General features: G+C 47.7%; 1 protein-coding gene across 3 annotated transcripts in view; it reads left to right on the forward strand.

The window, feature by feature from the left end:
• Positions 1 to 16806, forward strand: part of LOC310854082 (uncharacterized protein) — a 91079-nt gene extending 74273 nt beyond the window's left edge. For all 3 annotated transcript variants that reach the window (XM_083758564.1, XM_083758566.1, XM_083758565.1), the window contains 7 exons: positions 6056 to 6111; positions 10416 to 10533; positions 12236 to 12555; positions 12879 to 12971; positions 13072 to 13156; positions 14724 to 14836; positions 15996 to 16806. In XM_083758564.1, the coding sequence (XP_083614690.1) occupies positions 6056 to 6111; positions 10416 to 10533; positions 12236 to 12555; positions 12879 to 12971; positions 13072 to 13156; positions 14724 to 14836; positions 15996 to 16226 (1016 nt within the window). In that variant the 3' untranslated portion in view covers positions 16227 to 16806. The remainder of the gene's footprint in view (positions 1 to 6055; positions 6112 to 10415; positions 10534 to 12235; positions 12556 to 12878; positions 12972 to 13071; positions 13157 to 14723; positions 14837 to 15995) is intronic.
• Positions 16807 to 17285: the final 479 nt, after the last annotated feature.

Genomic DNA, 17285 nt, shown 5'->3' on the forward strand with positions numbered 1-17285 from the left:
TCCTCCGACCGTTTTGGATCTGGGGAACACACGTTCTCCAGATGTGACCATTACTCCAACCTCCTCTGAACTTCCTAAAGATCTCGCCACCACCACAGCGGACATTCCTACCAAACACTGTGTCGGTTTAGAACAGTCAAGCGACCTCTCCGAGATGTTGGACCTGGCCGGAGCCTTACCACGACTCTCCTTTGAGAGGAGAGAGGTCGGCCACATGAGGCGCAGGTCCGTGCCGGCCAACATGTCGGCACTGGTGGGAAGTTCTCTGGCCAAGCTTTCGCTGGAAGGCCACGCCTCCAGAGCAGCTGGCGGATGGCAAAGCCCACTGGAGGAAATGGGCTACTGCGTGTTCAGCGACTACTCTGCGCCGATGCCCTCGCCCGCTGACCTGCCCAGTCCGCACCAATGCTTCCCTCCAGTGGAAGGTGACAGTGAGGAGGACAGAGCAGCTGCTGAAGATAACGGTGGACAAATCCTTGAAGTTGGAGCACAACAATCGAAGAAAGACACACCCGCGTCGCCCGTGAAGTCCCCCAAAATGCTGGAAAGGGTCGTGACGGCGAGTGGCACGAAACCGGATCGCCTGCGTATCCCCGCGGTGGCTTCACCCAAAGACCGACTGACGGAGTTTCGCTTGGACCTCAAGACCCAAGCCATTCCTGAGGTGGAGGTGGAGACGGACCCCTCGCGAGAGGCCTCTCCCATTCCACCGGAACACCCTTTCACATTCCTGTCCTCTGAAAATGGAGCGAAGGGTCTCTTCAGCCCGACCACCCCCAGGTCACCGGCGGAAGCACCGCCAGAGTCCAACCTAAACGTCACACTGGAGTTGAAACCAGAGGTTCCAGAGACAGAACAGACTGGTGGAGAGACGGAGCGTGCCGAACATCAAAAGGTTGAGTCCGTTGAAGGATGCGAGATGGAGCGGTCTGACGTAGCGGTGTCTTTAGGAGAGAACCTAGTACAGGAGTGGGAAGAAAATGAACCAATAACGACATCAAACGCTGCTCAACAGTCCACCGACGGATGCAAACATGTGGATGAGAAAGTCATCCATTTGAAGGATAAGAAACCAGAGGAAGTCTCTCCCTCTGCAACGCCACAGAAACCAGAGGAAGTCTCTCCAGATGTATCTGCAACGCCACAGCGATCCTCCCCCAAGTCCCCCGTCGTCGTCATCCCCCAAGTGGAAACGGAGGAAGAGGAGGACGTAGAGTTTGGGGAGGTGCTGGAGGAGGCAGAACCTCGGGAGGTGCAGGAGGAGGCCCAAGGCGGCGCGCTTCTCGAGGAGCAAGCAGAGCTGGAAGCGGGACAGAAGGAGACCAAGGAGGAGGAGGCGATGGACGAGGCGGACGAAGACCAGGATAAACATGGAGTCGAGGCATCGAGTCGTCGCGAACGAAGCGGCGATGAAGCGGCACATCCGAGGGACAGCTCTGACCCGTGTCTCGGCTCGGACCGCGGTCAGCCTCTGGAAGCATGGGACGACGGAGGGACGGAAGACGAGGAGAAATCACAGGAGGAGCAGAAAGGAGCACAGGAGGAGGAGTCAAAGGAAACGGAAAGGGAGGAGGTGGAAAACGTGGAGGTTGACCAGGAGAAAGTGTCGGGGAATGAAACGGAGGCGGACAGGAAGCTTCTGGGGAATGAAAAGGAGGCGGACAGGACGTTTCTGGAGGAATCCACGGGAGAGGAGGTGGACGGGTCCGTGGAGGCCTCGTCCGAACTGCGGTCCGGTCAGACGGAGAACGACCAAACCACCATGGACATCTCCGTCCTAGACACAGACAGCGGCTGGATGGACTCTCAAGGTACCCTGCATCTAGTCCAGTTGTGTACCCTGCATCTAGTCCAGTTGTGTACCCTGCATCTAGTCCATGCAGTTGTGTACCATGCACCTAGTGCAGTTGTGTCCACAGTCCACACATGGTGCTTTAATCCAGTTGTGTAATGTCACTGTCGAGTAGTGTAGTGGAAGATGTGTTCAGCATTCACAAAGCTTGTTAAAAGGTTCGATGCATGATGATTAGCAACAACCTTTAACTCTACAGTATAGAGCACAGAAGTCCTGACGTCACTCGCTCATCCCCTGGTTCACAGAAATAATTTCTCTATGGAGAATAACATAAAATCATCTCATATAAGCGTTGTGGTCCAAAAATAAACAAGCTGTCTCTGCGTCATTGTCGGGGAGGTGTCTCTGTGTCGTTTACGACCGTCAGTCACTATATGATACAGTCTGCTTCTAGCAAAAAATGTACTAATTCAGCAGCAGTAGCGTTTTCTCACAGTCAGTTGATTCTTCATATCCATATGAGTGAAACGGCCGGGGTGACATGTTTATTTTTGAAACACAGTTCTTATATAGGCGATCTAAAATCCTCCTGTGGGGATTACAATGCAAATAAAAAGTACATGAACCCGATATTGACGTCAGACTTAGGTGCTCTATAGCTCTAGGCCTGTGTGCGGTGGTGTCAGTGCTCCCATGCTGTCTCCATCCATGTCCACTGCAGATGAAGACAAAAGCGTCGTGACCGAGCAAATAGAAGCCCTTCCCCTGGTCGACTGTCCCGCCAGTAGGCCTGTTGTGGCGGACAGAGCTGCCACTAAGCGCACCCCCGGCAGAGGGAGGGGCCGCTCTTGTTCCTCTGACCCTAGAGTAACCCGCAGAGACCCCAGCAGCCACCTCAAAGACGATGTGAAGAAGAAGAAAGGTTCCTGCTTTGTACTGTGTTGACGTATTGTTGTTTCATTTGTTTACTAGATAACGGTTAGTTTATAAAGTATAATTTTTCTACTTTTCACCGTAACGGGTACTCACCAATGGACTCTTTTTTTTCACTGGACCATTCGATCCAGTGAAAAATAAAGTCCATTGTGGGTGCATGGGATTTTTCTCTATCACACTATCGCTGAACACGGGCGAAATTCACCCGAACACCTGCCTGTAGAAAAAAACCAGGGATGTGGGCAGGGAAACACACCTAGCTTCTATGATGTCAATGAGCATCATGAAGGTACTGAAAGACCCACGCACCTCAGACATCAGCAACATTATGAAAATCACAAAAATATAATTGTCTGTGGTGCAAATCACCCGTGTTTAGTGTTCTAGGGTTAATATGCAAAAACATATTGCTTATAGCAGCTTTAAGCATTCTCATCACAGAGTAACTTTTTAACACTGGGTGGACATACTGTAAATTTGAAACATGCGTACATACATACATTTTTCTCAACCCTCGTGTCCTGTGCAGTAACACCCTGTCTCTCCTTCCTGCTGTAGTGGGCACGAGGAGGGCTGAGCAAAGTAAGGTTTCAGTCCTCCAAAGTCGCTCTCCGTCTCGAAAGAGAGTCGCCAAAGCAGCAGCCAGACAGCCTAGGCCTGCTGTGCTACCGCCAGGCTCCACTAGGCGGCGCTACAAGGCTACAGGTGACAAGCAGCACCCTTCGGCGCCACCCGGAGCCATCCATAGAGAACTCGCTCAGGTGTTACGCACCTGTGCACATGTGCGCCTGCCCTGTATACATGGACCCATTTTATGTGTACACTCTCAGAGTTACATTTTGAAAGACCTACGCTGTGGTGTATCGGCGGAAGTACAGCGGGATTTACCGCTCAAGGAAATTACGTCGACGCTTTACAAATCTGCTTACATTCTCTGTGAATGAAACGAGAGTTGTGATGTTCCGGACACTTCCACCAATACACTCTCTGCCTTATACATAGGTGGTGACCAAGCTTTTCTCTTTTCAGATGAGTAAGGCTGGGACCGAGGCTAGCCGGCTGGAGGCATGTCTGATGTGTCTCCAACCCGCTGCCATCGCTCAGTCACAACTGAACGTAAAGCAGCAGCGTTGAGGGAAGGTGGGCGGTAGCCTGGTTAGCCACTCCCTCAAGGGGGCGTGGCTAACCAGGCTAGGTGGGCGGTAGCGTGGTTAGCCACTCCCTAAAGGGGGAGTGGCTAACCAGACTACCACCCACCCAGAGCCATGTAGTAAGACAGAGTTACGACAACTCCATTCACTTCATGGGGCTTCAGTCCAATGGCTTCAGTCCAATGTCGTAACTCTGTCTGACTCTATGGCTCTGCACCCACCTAGCCTAAGGGGGAGTGTTTAACCAGGCTGGGGGGGGGGGTTAAGCATTACGACGTCAGAATCGTCTCTATCGATGGCTCTATGGTGGAACTCCACGCAGGTGCAATGTAGCTGGCAACCATCACACGCCCGTCTTTAACTGCCCATACGTAGATTTGTTTCCTTGAGCAGTCATTCATTCATTCAGAAGTGTTTTGAACCTTACATTCCGTTTGTGTGCATCTCTTCATTTTGTCTCCTATACTTGGTTTCACATTTTGCTCATCGACGCTATCTAGATGGTTCTGGATGGGTGTGTCCTTATTGGTTGAAATGGTTGTGGATGCTGTGTCCTTATTGGTTGAAATGGTTCTGGATGGGTGTGTCCTTATTGGTTGAAATGGTTGTGGATGGTGTGTCCTTATTGGTTGAAATGGTTGTGGATGCTGTGTCCTTATTGGTTGAAATGGTTCTGGACGGGTGTGTCCTTATTGGTTGAAATGGTTCTGGATGGTGTGTCCTTATTGGTTGAAATTGTTCTGGATGGATGTGTCCTTATTGGCTGAAATGGTTCTGGATGCTGTGTCCTTTTTGGTTAAATGGTTGTGGTGGATGCTGTGTCCTTATTGGCTGCAGCCCCGTCCTGCTTTCTGTGTGTCGTGTTGGCTGGATGTAGCTGCTTATACTTCATGTCATGATGCTGTTGGGTGCAGTTGTGTGGGTTGGCCTCTAGGTGTCAGAAGAGGCCAACAGAACAGCATTGAGGAGGACTGTGGCTTGGGCTGTGTGCTTCATATTGCAAAATCTGCTATCTATCTATCTATCTATCTATCTATATCGTGTGTGTGTGTGTGGCGTGCACACTTGAAATATGTCTCCCTCTCCCGGCCATGTTGTAACCTATAGTGTGTGTGTGTGTGTGTGTGTGTGTGTGTGCCTGTGCGTGGGTTGCCATGTTGTGACCTATAGACGAATTCAGAAACGGGTCATGATCGCAGCTTACATATTTCCTGTAGGCGGACTCGACGTAGCTGCAGGGTAAACCCTCTTCTACTACATTGAATGGTACAGTGACTGATGTTAGTCAGTTACTCCTTTACCTGCTTTTTACTTCTTTTTTTTAATATATTTTTTATCCCACAATTTTGTAACCCATTTTTCACCCCTGTGTCAATCATCTAATGTGATCCTGGGCTCTACACACCCTCCGCCAACCTGGGGAGAGCAACGGACTTAACTCATGCTTCCTTCATGCTTGAGTGTCCAAGTTGCTCCTTTACACCTGACAGGGGGGAGTTTCCCTGGTTGGACGTAGCGCATGGAAGGAACACGTTATTCCAACCAGTTCCTTTCCCCTCCATCAGGCGCCCCGGCTGGCCAGGGGGAGGCAGTTTAGAGACCAGGATTACTGCATGTTTTTGTGAGGGTATCTACCCTAGGGGACACGGGGAGAACATGCAAACTCCACACAGAAAGGCCCTTTCGCCAACCCCGCCTTCGGGTATGGGCACTGATGACGCGGAGGAGGAAACACGCCGCCAGCACCCACAGCGCCCCGAGCGGGAATCGAACCCAGGACCTTCTAGCTGTGAGGCGACAGCACTACCAACTGTGCCACCGTGCCCCTTACCTGCTTTTTACTAACACTAACATTACAAAGATGCCCACAACATCGGGATGAACCTGTGTAGTTTATGGCTGCTCCAACAGTAGTTTGTAGTATCTTTGTAATGTTAGTGTTAGTAAAAAGCAGGTAAAAGAGTAACGTTTGAGGCAGACTAACATCAGTCACTGTAGTAGAAGAGGTGCAGGTATGCAGCTATGTCTGCTCCACCTACAGGAAATGCGTAAGCTGCGACCATGAGACCTGTTTCTGAATTCGTCTATAGTGTGTCTGTGGGTGGCCATGTTGTAACCATCCTGGGTGGCCATGTTGTAACCATCCTAGTATTCTTATGTGTTTTCTTCACAGCTACGGAAAGCCGGCAGCCTCTTAGTGTAGCCCACCAGTCCAGAGAGAGGACCACGGTGAGCGCACACACGCACACGCACACATTCATTCGGCATAGTATAACTAGCATAGATACAATAAGTGTGAACCCATAGTCATTCATAGCTATGTAGGTATTTGGCATAAACATTGAGGTATGACATATTTTATCGCACAGCCCCAGAAAGTGAAAATAACAATTGCCATTTAACCTATCATTTTATAGCCTCGGTAGCCAGGCTTTCATTCTCGTCTGCGCAAAACAAGCCTGGAGGAACGCATTGGCCGCTCTGGGCTAGAAGTGGGAGGAGTCAACCCTTCCGGGTGGGCGTCGCTCCAAATGATGTGACGTAGCGCTGCACTGGGGGGGAAGAGGAGGGGCCGGGGGTGACTGACGGATCGGTGAGATCCAATCAGGGCGTGTGCAAATCTCTGCCACGACCCGCCCCTCTAGACCAGAAACCTAACACGTTGGATCAGGCTAATCATTTTATAATGAACGGGCGATTTACTTACTTACACATCCTGTGGGCAAGTCGAACATGACCCGTACCTCTGAGACCTTAGTGTCAACGGCCAACCCCTGTATTATCTGTCTCTTTATCTTTCTGTCTGTCTGTCTGTCTGTCTGTCTGTCTGTCTGTCTGTCTGTCTGTCTGTCTGTCCTTGTCATTGCATGCTATCATTTCCCCCACGGTCGGTCAGTCTGGAGATAGATTTCCTGTAAGTATCCTCCATTCATTTACATAAGGCAGTGGTTCTAGTAGGACAGACCAGAGGCTGCTGCCACCCTTTAGATCTCCATATATGGAGCTGACCTGTTCTGACATTCCATATGTTGATGTGGCCTCATCAAACCCTGTACACTCAAGACACGCTCCATATATTGCCAGACCTCATCAAAACCTGTACACTCAAGACACTGATGGACAGTGCAGAATCCATTCCATATTTTGATCTGACCCCCCCCCCCCCCCCTTCCCATTCCAAAGCGCTAGCAGCGCTCTGGCCCAGCGGTCTGCCGTCACCCAGGCGGATGCGTGGGTGACCTTTTAGGCCGGGCTATAGGTCGCTTCTCGCCCTCAGGGCGTCTTACTGATACTAACATTAGCTTGGAGATTATGTTTCCCTAACGATTCCCGTTAACGATCACGTTACATTACATTATTTATTATTATGATATCTCCTTTCATCTGTTCAGCTCTAAAATCATTTAATCTTTAACCCTCTCCTGTCTCAGCTGTGATGTTTTATCGTCATCTCGTCTCTTGTCTCCTTTCGTCCTCCATGCCGCATGCATCTGTCCCTCCTCCTGCCCCCCCCCCCCACACACACACACACACACACACCACCCCCCACACACACACACACACCACCCCCCCCCCCCACACACACACACACACACACACACCCCTCCTGACTGTCACGTCTACCCCCACCCCCCTCCCCCACCAGAGCCCCACGCGGGCACTTCTGTTAAAGATGGCGCTGCGGCGCCACGGGCTGCCGCCGCCGCCCCCCCGCCCGGGCTCCGCCTGCAGCAGCGCTATTGGCTGCCCCCCCGCGGCGGGGGTGTGGCTCGACGTGGCCCGCCCCTCCTCCGCGTGCTCGCTCGGGGGGAAGGTAACGCGACGTGAGAGGAGCGTATAGGCGTAGTGGCTTAAAGAGACAAAACCCTTATGAGATCCCAATCTATTCTCATAGAGACAAAACCCTTATGAGATCCCAATCTATTCTCATAGAGACAAAACCCTTATGAGATCCCAATCTATTCTCATAGAGACAAAACCCTTATGAGATCCCAATCTATTCTCATAGAGACAAAACCCTTATGAGATCCCAATCTATTCTTATAGAGACGAAACCCTTATGAGATCCCAATCTATTCTCATAGAGACAAAACCCTTATGAGATCCCAATCTATTCTCATAGAGACAAAACCCTTATGAGATCCCAATCTATTCTCATAGAGACAAAACCCTTATGAGATCCCAATCTATTCTCATAGAGACAAAACCCTTATGAGATCCCAATCTATTCTCATAGAGACGAAACCCTTATGAGATCCCAATCTATTCTCATAGAGACAAAACCCTTATGAGATCCCAATCTATTCTCATAGAGACAAAACCCTTATGAGATCCCAATCTATTCTCATAGAGACGAAACCCTTATGAGATCCCAATCTATTCTCATAGAGACAAAACCCTTATGAGATCCCAATCTATTCTTATAGAGACGAAACCCTTATGAGATCCCAATCTATTCTCATAGAGACGAAAACCTTATGAGATCCAAATCTATTCTCATAGAGACGAAACCCTTATGAGATCCCAATCTATTCTCATAGAGACGAAACCCTTATGAGATCCCAATCTATTCTCATAGAGACAAAACCCTTATGAGATCCCAATCTATTCTTATAGAGACGAAACCCTTATGAGATCCCAATCTATTCTCATAGAGACGAAACCCTTATGAGATCCCAATCTATTCTTATAGAGACGAAACCCTTATGAGATCCCAATCTATTCTCATAGAGACGAAACCCTTATGAGATCCCAATCTATTCTCATAGAGACAAAACCCTTATGAGATCCAAATCTATTCTCATAGAGACGAAAACCTTATGAGATCCAAATCTATTCTCATAGAGACGAAACCCTTATGAGATCCCAATCTATTCTCATAGAGACGAAAACCTTATGAGATCCAAATCTATTCTTATAGAGACGAAACCCTTATGAGATCCCAATCTATTCTCATAGAGACAAAACCCTTATGAGATCCTAATCTATTCTCATAGAGACAAAACCCTTATGAGATCCCAATCTATTCTCATAGAGACGAAAACCTTATGAGATCCAAATCTATTCTTATAGAGACGAAACCCTTATGAGATCCCAATCTATTCTTATAGAGACGAAACCCTTATGAGATCCCAATCTATTCTTATAGAGACGAAACCCTTATGAGATCCCAATCTATTCTCATAGAGACGAAACCCTTATGAGATCCCAATCTATTCTCATAGAGACGAAACCCTTATGAGATCCCAATCTATTCTTATAGAGACGAAACCCTTATGAGATCCCAATCTATTCTTATAGAGACGAAACCCTTATGAGATCCCAATCTATTCTTATAGAGACGAAACCCTTATGAGATCCCAATCTATTCTTATAGAGACGAAACCCTTTATGAGATCCCAATCTATTCTTATAGAGACGAAACCCTTATGAGATCCCAATCTATTCTCATAGAGACGAAACCCTTATGAGATCCCAATCTATTCTCATAGAGACGAAACCCTTATGAGATCCTAATCTATTCTCATAGAGACGAAACCCTTATGAGATCCCAATCTATTCTTATAGAGACGAAACCCTTATGAGATCCCAATCTATTCTTATAGAGACGAAACCCTTTATGAGATCCCAATCTATTCTGATAGAGACGAAACCCTTATGAGATCCCAATCTATTCTCATAGAGACAAAACCCTTATGAGATCCCAATCTATTCTCATAGAGACGAAACCCTTATGAGATCCCAATCTATTCTCATAGAGACGAAACCCTTATGAGATCCCAATCTATTCTCATAGAGACAAAACCCTTATGAGATCCCAATCTATTCTCATAGAGACAAAACCCTTATGAGATCCCAATCTATTCTTATAGAGACGAAACCCTTATGAGATCCCAATCTATTCTCATAGAGACAAAACCCTTATGAGATCCCAATCTATTCTCATAGAGACGAAACCCTTATGAGATCCCAATCTATTCTCATAGAGACAAAACCCTTATGAGATCCCAATCTATTCTCATAGAGACAAAACCCTTATGAGATCCCAATCTTCCACCGTAGTCTGAAAACCTCCATCTTAGCCCGTAGCACTTATATATATATATAGCCTCGAGGCTCAATTTATGTAACTTAGATATCAGTTTATGTAGACATAGTACTCTATAGTGTATACTCATAGTTTCATTAGATATTCCACCGTTAGCTTCTTAGCTTACGTATGATTAAAACTGAATTAGCCGATGGCAGTAGCCGATATTTATCTGTTGTTGATTTTGCATAAATTTTGCGTTGGCTATTCTGATCATGAATGTATTGAAGATAGTAGTTTCCCTGGCAGCACAAAAGGGGGAAATAAAAAAACAACAAAAACGAAATAAACGTATCTGTATCAGTATCGGCTAAAGTGTTGTTTTAAACACCGTATATCGGCCAAGACTGTCCAAATCGGTACATCCCTATAGCACACTAACCCATTAGATTAGTGTGACTGTGAAGTTGGTGTAATATGGATTGTGCGTGCGTGTGTTCAGGAGGGAAGCTACCGCAGCCCAGAGAAGAGGTCGTCTCTGCCCAGACCAGCCAAGTCTCTGACGCGACACATCCCCGCTGCTGAACAGGAGGAAAACAGCACCCCCCGCAGGCCTACCTGTAAGGCGCGCAAACGCTCGTGCACACCACACACACACACACACACACACACACACACACACACGCATGCACGTGTAACGCCTGGGCTTCGAACTCGGGTCTCCCACGTGAAATTGGCATAATATGTTAATATATTTTAACCCATTCTGACCTGAGATCAGATTCATACGAGGTTTCCGCCGGACACACACTGGTCTGATAAACCCATTCTGACCTGAGATCAGATTCTAAAAAATGTCAGTCGTTCTTCGATTATTTAAAAATAGCAGACCTACAAGCTCGTATCGCGCCACTCGGTGGCGCGATATGAGCTTGTAGATCTGCTATTTTTCAATAGCTAAAGCATAACATGATGCCGACACCAAAATGGGTGCCCGGTCAGAATGGGTTAAATAAAACCATAGCACCACCATTAGCTTTATCATTTTGCGCAGTGCACACACCACAGTTTGGGAACCACTGGTCTAGGTACATTCACTTTTAGATTTTTACTAGTTGCCTAGTTTACTAGTCGACTAGTTGCCTAGTCGACTAGTTGAATAGTCGACTAGTTGCCTAGTTTACTAGTCGACTAGTTGCCTAGTCGACTAGTTGCCTAGTGTACTAGTCGACTAGTTACTTAAAGCCCTGTTCAGTCCAGTTATGCTGCTGTAATTCCTCATTCTGCGCTGCTTTCTGCCTCACTTCCTCTTCCTGCTTTTCCTTTGCCTGCCGTTCCCGCGTAGCGTTTCGTAGCGAGGGCTCGAGGGAGAGCCGGTCTGGACGAGCCCCGAGCATGGCAGGTAGAACACCCTGGGCTTCAAATCCATCTCTAAAACCATCAACACATGCACTAGTATTCATATAAGGGTTAACTCTGGAAGTGTACGGAATCTACAAACGTAACCATCTGGACCCGGGCCGAAAGGGTACATGCACTGTCAGAGTTAAACGCACACGGAGCATTGTCACTGTGAATTGAACAGGTACTTCCATTGTGTCCTGAACAGCGACGGTACGTGTGCACTAGTGTGTTGCATGTGTGTACCATTCAGTGATTGGTCTCTTGATTCATTGAACTAACTTAGTTTGTTCATTCATGCATTCATCCATTCATTCATGAATTTGTTTGTTGTCGATAGAATTAATCTCCAACGAGGTCTTCTCCAGGAAACTTTGATGCTGCTGGTTTCATCTCTGCTGTCCTGACAGTCTCGCGTTGCCAGACGTTGTCTGTCGCCTCTCGCAATGTTCAAAATATGCTTCCGTCATACAGTCTGGAGCAACGGAAGATCAGATCATGAGTAAAATATAAATGCTTCCGTCGTACAGTCTGGAGCAACGGAAGATCAGATCATGAGTAAAATATAAATGCTTCCGTCGTACAGTCTGGAGCAACGGAAGCTCAGATAATTTCGTCTTTACAGTCACACAAATGTATCCTAATATGAATAGAAAACATCTAAACATTCATAGCTTGAACAGAAATGGCAGCTTCCTTACTCGGATTTGGGGAGGTGTAGATAGATGTGGAATAGTTGTCTGGCTACGCGAGACTGACTTGTTAAAGTCATACTCTGTCATGGACTCTCTCTCTCTCTCTCTCTCTCTCTCTCTCTCTCTCTCAATTCAGTGCTCTGTTGATGTATCTCTCTATCTGTGTCTCTGTCTGTCTGTCTCTCTCTCTCTCTCTCTCTCTCTCTCTCTCTCTCTCTCTCTCTAGGTGTCTCTCGGCCTCAGACCCGCAGCGGCGCCTCCACCCCGGGCTCCACGGCGGTCACGCCCGGCTCGCCGCCCGGCTACGCGTGTCGCACGCCCGGCGGCTCGCGCACGCCCGGCTCTCGCACGCCCGGCAGCCACACGCCCAAGTCGTTCAGCCTGCCGCAGGAGAGGAAGGTGGCCGTCATCCGCACGCCGCCCAAGTCGCCGTCCTCGCTCCACCGCCAGCTGAAGGTGCTCAACCAGCCGCTGCCCGACCTCAGCAACGTCAAGTCCAAGATCGGCTCCACCTCCAACCTCAAGCACCAGCCCAAAGGAGGCCAGGTGGGTCTGTCTGTCTGTGACTGACTGACTGACTGACTGACTGTCTGTCTGTCTGTCTGTCTGTCTGTCTGTCTGACTGACTGTCTGACTGACTGACTGACTGTCTGTCTGTCTGTCTGTCTGTCTGTCTGACTGACTGTCTGACTGTCTGTCTGACTGTCTGTCTGTCTGTCTGTCTGACTGACTGACTGACTGACTGACTGACTGACTGTCTGTCTGTCTGTCTGTCTGTCTGTCTGTCTGTCTGACTGACTGACTGACTGTCTGTCTGACTGACTGACTGACTGACTACTTGGATAACATTGTCTCTCTGTCGCCCCCAGGTGTTCATTCCCAGTGTTAAGTTGGACTTCAGTCATGTCCAGGCAAAATGTGGCTCTCTCACCAAGCTGCAGCACAGTCCTGGAGGAGGGAACGTAAGTATGACCTGGACTGGACTGCACTGGACTGGACTGGACTGACTGGACTGGACTGGACTAGTCTTTTTGGCTAATGTATACACTGTGCTGTTTGCAGATTCAAATCCAGACCAAGAAGGTCGTTGATGTCAGCCACATCACCTCCAAATGTGGCTCCATGTCCAACATCCGCCATAGACCAGGTACAAACTTTAAATACTGTACATACTGTACACAGGGTTACTGTACAGTAACATAGACCAGGTACAAACTGTAAATACTGTACATACTTATACGCGGGGTTACTGTACAGTAACATAGACCAGGTACAAACTGTAAATACTCTACATACTTGTACGCGGGGTTACTGTACTGTGACATAGACCAGGTACGTGAAGTACAACTACTGTATATGCATTTAGTACACAGGTTACTGTACAGTAACATTTTGGAAACTAACCGCAACTGCACGCTTGCATCACTGTTCTGGGCTCTGGCATGTTCCACAGTCTACGGTAGCATGTGTTTGGTCCTACAGTCAGGAGTCCGACACCCTAACCCTAACCTCACAGGAAGCCACGGGTTAGTTTTAACCCGCCACGTGTTAGTTTTAACCCGCCGCGGGCTAGTTTTAACCCGCCGCGCATGTTGGAAGCGACAGTGTTGTCGGACTCATGACTGTAGCACCTCTTCAGACTCCATCTTGGCCCGTAGCACGTGCTCTAGCCTCGACGACCTTATAGTATGCAAAGGCTCAACTTATGTACGCATAGTCCTATTATAGATATTCCACTGTTAGGTTCTTGGCTTACGTATGATTCATGATGACTATTTCTATGTATTTGATGTATTACCATGTGTTGTTCTTGCTTACGGTCTTGCTTAATCTCTGGATTAAGAGCGTCTGCTAAATGCCTACACTGTAAATTGTAGTTCTGTTGGTATGTCTAACCCAGTGATTGCCAACCTGTGTGCCGCGGCACTTTAGTGTGCCGTTTGAAATGGCCAGGTGTGCCGTTTGATTTGAACAAAAGTAGCCTCGGTACGCAAGCTTTTATTTTCGTTGATAAAAAGTTACCCGGACTCTCCCCAGACAGCAATAGATACTGGGCTTAGTGGGCTGCCATGCGGTCCGTCCGTTGTTGTTGCCCATCCCCACCAGTCTTAACGACCTTCGGCCATAGAAATGCTAATGCGTGGCTTTGTTTACATGAGGAGATCACCTACTCACCTGGCACGTACTGTATAAAAAGAACCACCGCTTGCCTCTGTGCTTTCCTAACCTCGCGTCACCAGGCTTTCAGTGCGTTTCTGCTGGTGCGCTCACAGGGGCAGTTGGAACGATGCAAAACACGTTGTGAGTTGATGTGGAGCAGCTACATGCATCTTTGCACCTTTGCAAAGATTTCACTGGTGACCCGGAAGCTCTCCCAACATGCATTCTAAGGAAGTATTCTGACTGACTGAAAATACATTGTAGCAGCTGTGCGCGTGTGTCTGTGTGTAAATAGTGTGTGTGTATATCTAATAATTGTTTCGCCCATAGACAGCGGGCGAGCAATCGCTAAATTATTAGATAGATTACCCACACTGAACATCATTTGCTGTTCATATATTCAGAACGGGTAAGGACTATATATATCATACAACACCCCCCCTCCCCCCATTTGGCTATGAAAAGTGTGCCCTGGCAGAAAAAAGGTTGGGAAACACTGGTCTAACCAACACCCCTTCCAGACATGTGATGACTCTTCCCTGTCTGTCCACCAGGGGGCGGCCAGGTACGGATTGAGAGCGTCAAACTGGATTTCAAAGACAAAGCTCAGCCCAAGATCGGATCCTTGGACAATTCTACCCACATGCCTGGAGGAGGAAATATTATGGTAATATTTACTGTACTGTACTGTACTGTACTGTACTGTACTGTACTGTACTGTACTGTACTGTACTGTACTGTACTGTACTGTACTGTACTGTACTACTGGTATTACTGTTCTGTCGTGTCGTGAAACTAAATGAAAACTAAGCTACGATGACTAAAACTAAGACTAACTAGAACTGCACTCTGTCGAGTGCCTACTTGCTTGTTGCACACAAGTAGGCCATAAATGGCCTACTAGTGCACAAGCAGAGTGTGCAAGTACTGTAGGCCGCTACAAACTTTCAAATCTCAGCCTCTCTGTGAAAGAACGTTTGCAATATTGAATTATTAGGTTTAGCTATTTGCTACGTACCTTGCTTTTGTAGGAGAAAAAGTATATAAATAATAATTTATATAATAAATTATAAATAGTAATAAATAGTATTTTGAAGTATGGTAATGATTACTTATGCCTGTTATGGCAGTGGTGTCAGAGTACATACATGGGGCATTACCTTTAGTCCACCCGACATTGAAACATGTCACCGTTACGTCACCATCGATAACCAATTATACCCTGGCATTGGTACATATATTCATCACGTCATATGCTCATATGTCTATATATGTGTATATGTCTATATATATGTGTCATTTCTGAGTGATTAGTGGTATAATGTGGTTACTCGGGTGGTTTGATGCGTATGTCCCCGACACTGAAACATCATCATTACGTCACCATCGTAAATCAATTATACCCTGGCATTGGTACATAATCTTCATCACGTCATGGGACATCCGGGGAAAACATACCTACACGGTCTGCATATGACATCATATCATATGCATTGCAAGGGACATTGGTACATATCTTCATCACGTCATGGGACATATGCTTCATAGCATGACAGAAAACATTACTTGCACACTCTGCTTGCGCAAGTAAATATACTGACAATTTCGTCAACAGCTAAAAACTACACAAATGTTAGGAAGGGACTAGTGGACAAGAGATTCATTATAAGTCATTTTACACTTGGTTGCATGCTGAAAATATAGCCGATCTACAAGCTCACAATGCGTCGCGCTGCGACGCCTTGTGCTACTTATTGTGCTACTGCATATGACTGCATATGACTAAAACTAGCTGCCAAAAACAACCACTGCTTCCTCCTTCACAGATCGAGAGCCACAAGCTGACGTTCCGGGAGGAGGCCAAGGCACGCGTGGACCACGGCGCGGAGATCGTCATCACCCAGGTCCCTGGGGTCCCCGGGGGGCCCGGGGGGTGCGCGGAGGGCACCGGGGGGACGTCCCCTAGCAGGGGGTCCTCGGGGGTCCTCCTGGACTCGCCCCATCTGTCCACGCTGGCCCAGGACGTCACGGCCGCGCTGGCCAAGCAGGGCTTATGAATGAACACCTCCTGCTCCTCCCTGTAGAGGGCGCTCTTCTCTTCTCTACGACGCGCTGACGTTGGATTCACCTCGCCTCGTCTCATAACACCACCCCCCCTTCGCCCCCCACCCCCATGCCACACACACACACATGCTGTACACGCACACACACACACGCACAAACACACACACACATACTGTGCACACACACACACACACACACACATACTGTACAGTGTAGACGCACGCAGTCTACACACACACACACATACTGTACACACACACACACACATACTGTACACACACGCACGTGCACGTGTATTACTATACTTGTGAGCACATCTACATTTACGACGGCATTGGAAACAGCTGAAAAATAGCCTAAATGACCAGGCCTATATTTGTAACCTCAACATCAAGGTTTTTCCTAATTATAAGTCTAAGTAACTCTCCAAATATCTCGTAACCATGAAACAACCATTTTCTTTAGGGGTGCACGATTATGAAATTATGACCAATATCCGATCTCCGATTATTTGCAGGGTCATATCTGCCGATTCTGACCGATTCCAATATTATACAGAGGACCACAATGGAAACAAGCCTAGGCCCTAGTATAGGGGCTTGGCCCAAAGCATGTTAAAAAAAGTATTCAATCAATCAATACATTGCATAATACTTAACATAACTGAATGAGATGAGTACACAAATTAAATGTAGAATTGTTTTTGAAATGTATTTATTATTATTTTTTGCAAAAGGGCCCTTCTGTGTGGAGTTTGCATGTTCTCCCCGTGTCCCCTAGGGTAGGTAGTAGGTAGCCTCACAAAAAACATGCAGTAATCCTGGTCTCTAAACTGCCTCCCCCTGGCCAGCCGGGGCGCCTGATGGAGGGGAAAGGAACTGGTTGGAATAACGTGTTCCTTCCACGCGCTACGTCCAACCAGGGAAACTCCCCCCCTATCGGGTGTAAAGGAGCAACTTGGACACTCAGGCATGAAGGAAGCATGAGTTCAAATCTGTTGCTCTCCCCTTGTCCCCCATATAGGGGGGACTAGGTTGGCGGAGGGTGTGTAG

The sequence above is a fragment of the Protomyctophum parallelum genome (genome assembly GCF_964188405.1).
Source record: "Protomyctophum parallelum genome assembly, chromosome: 23".
Classification (NCBI taxonomy): Eukaryota; Metazoa; Chordata; class Actinopteri; order Myctophiformes; family Myctophidae; genus Protomyctophum; species Protomyctophum parallelum.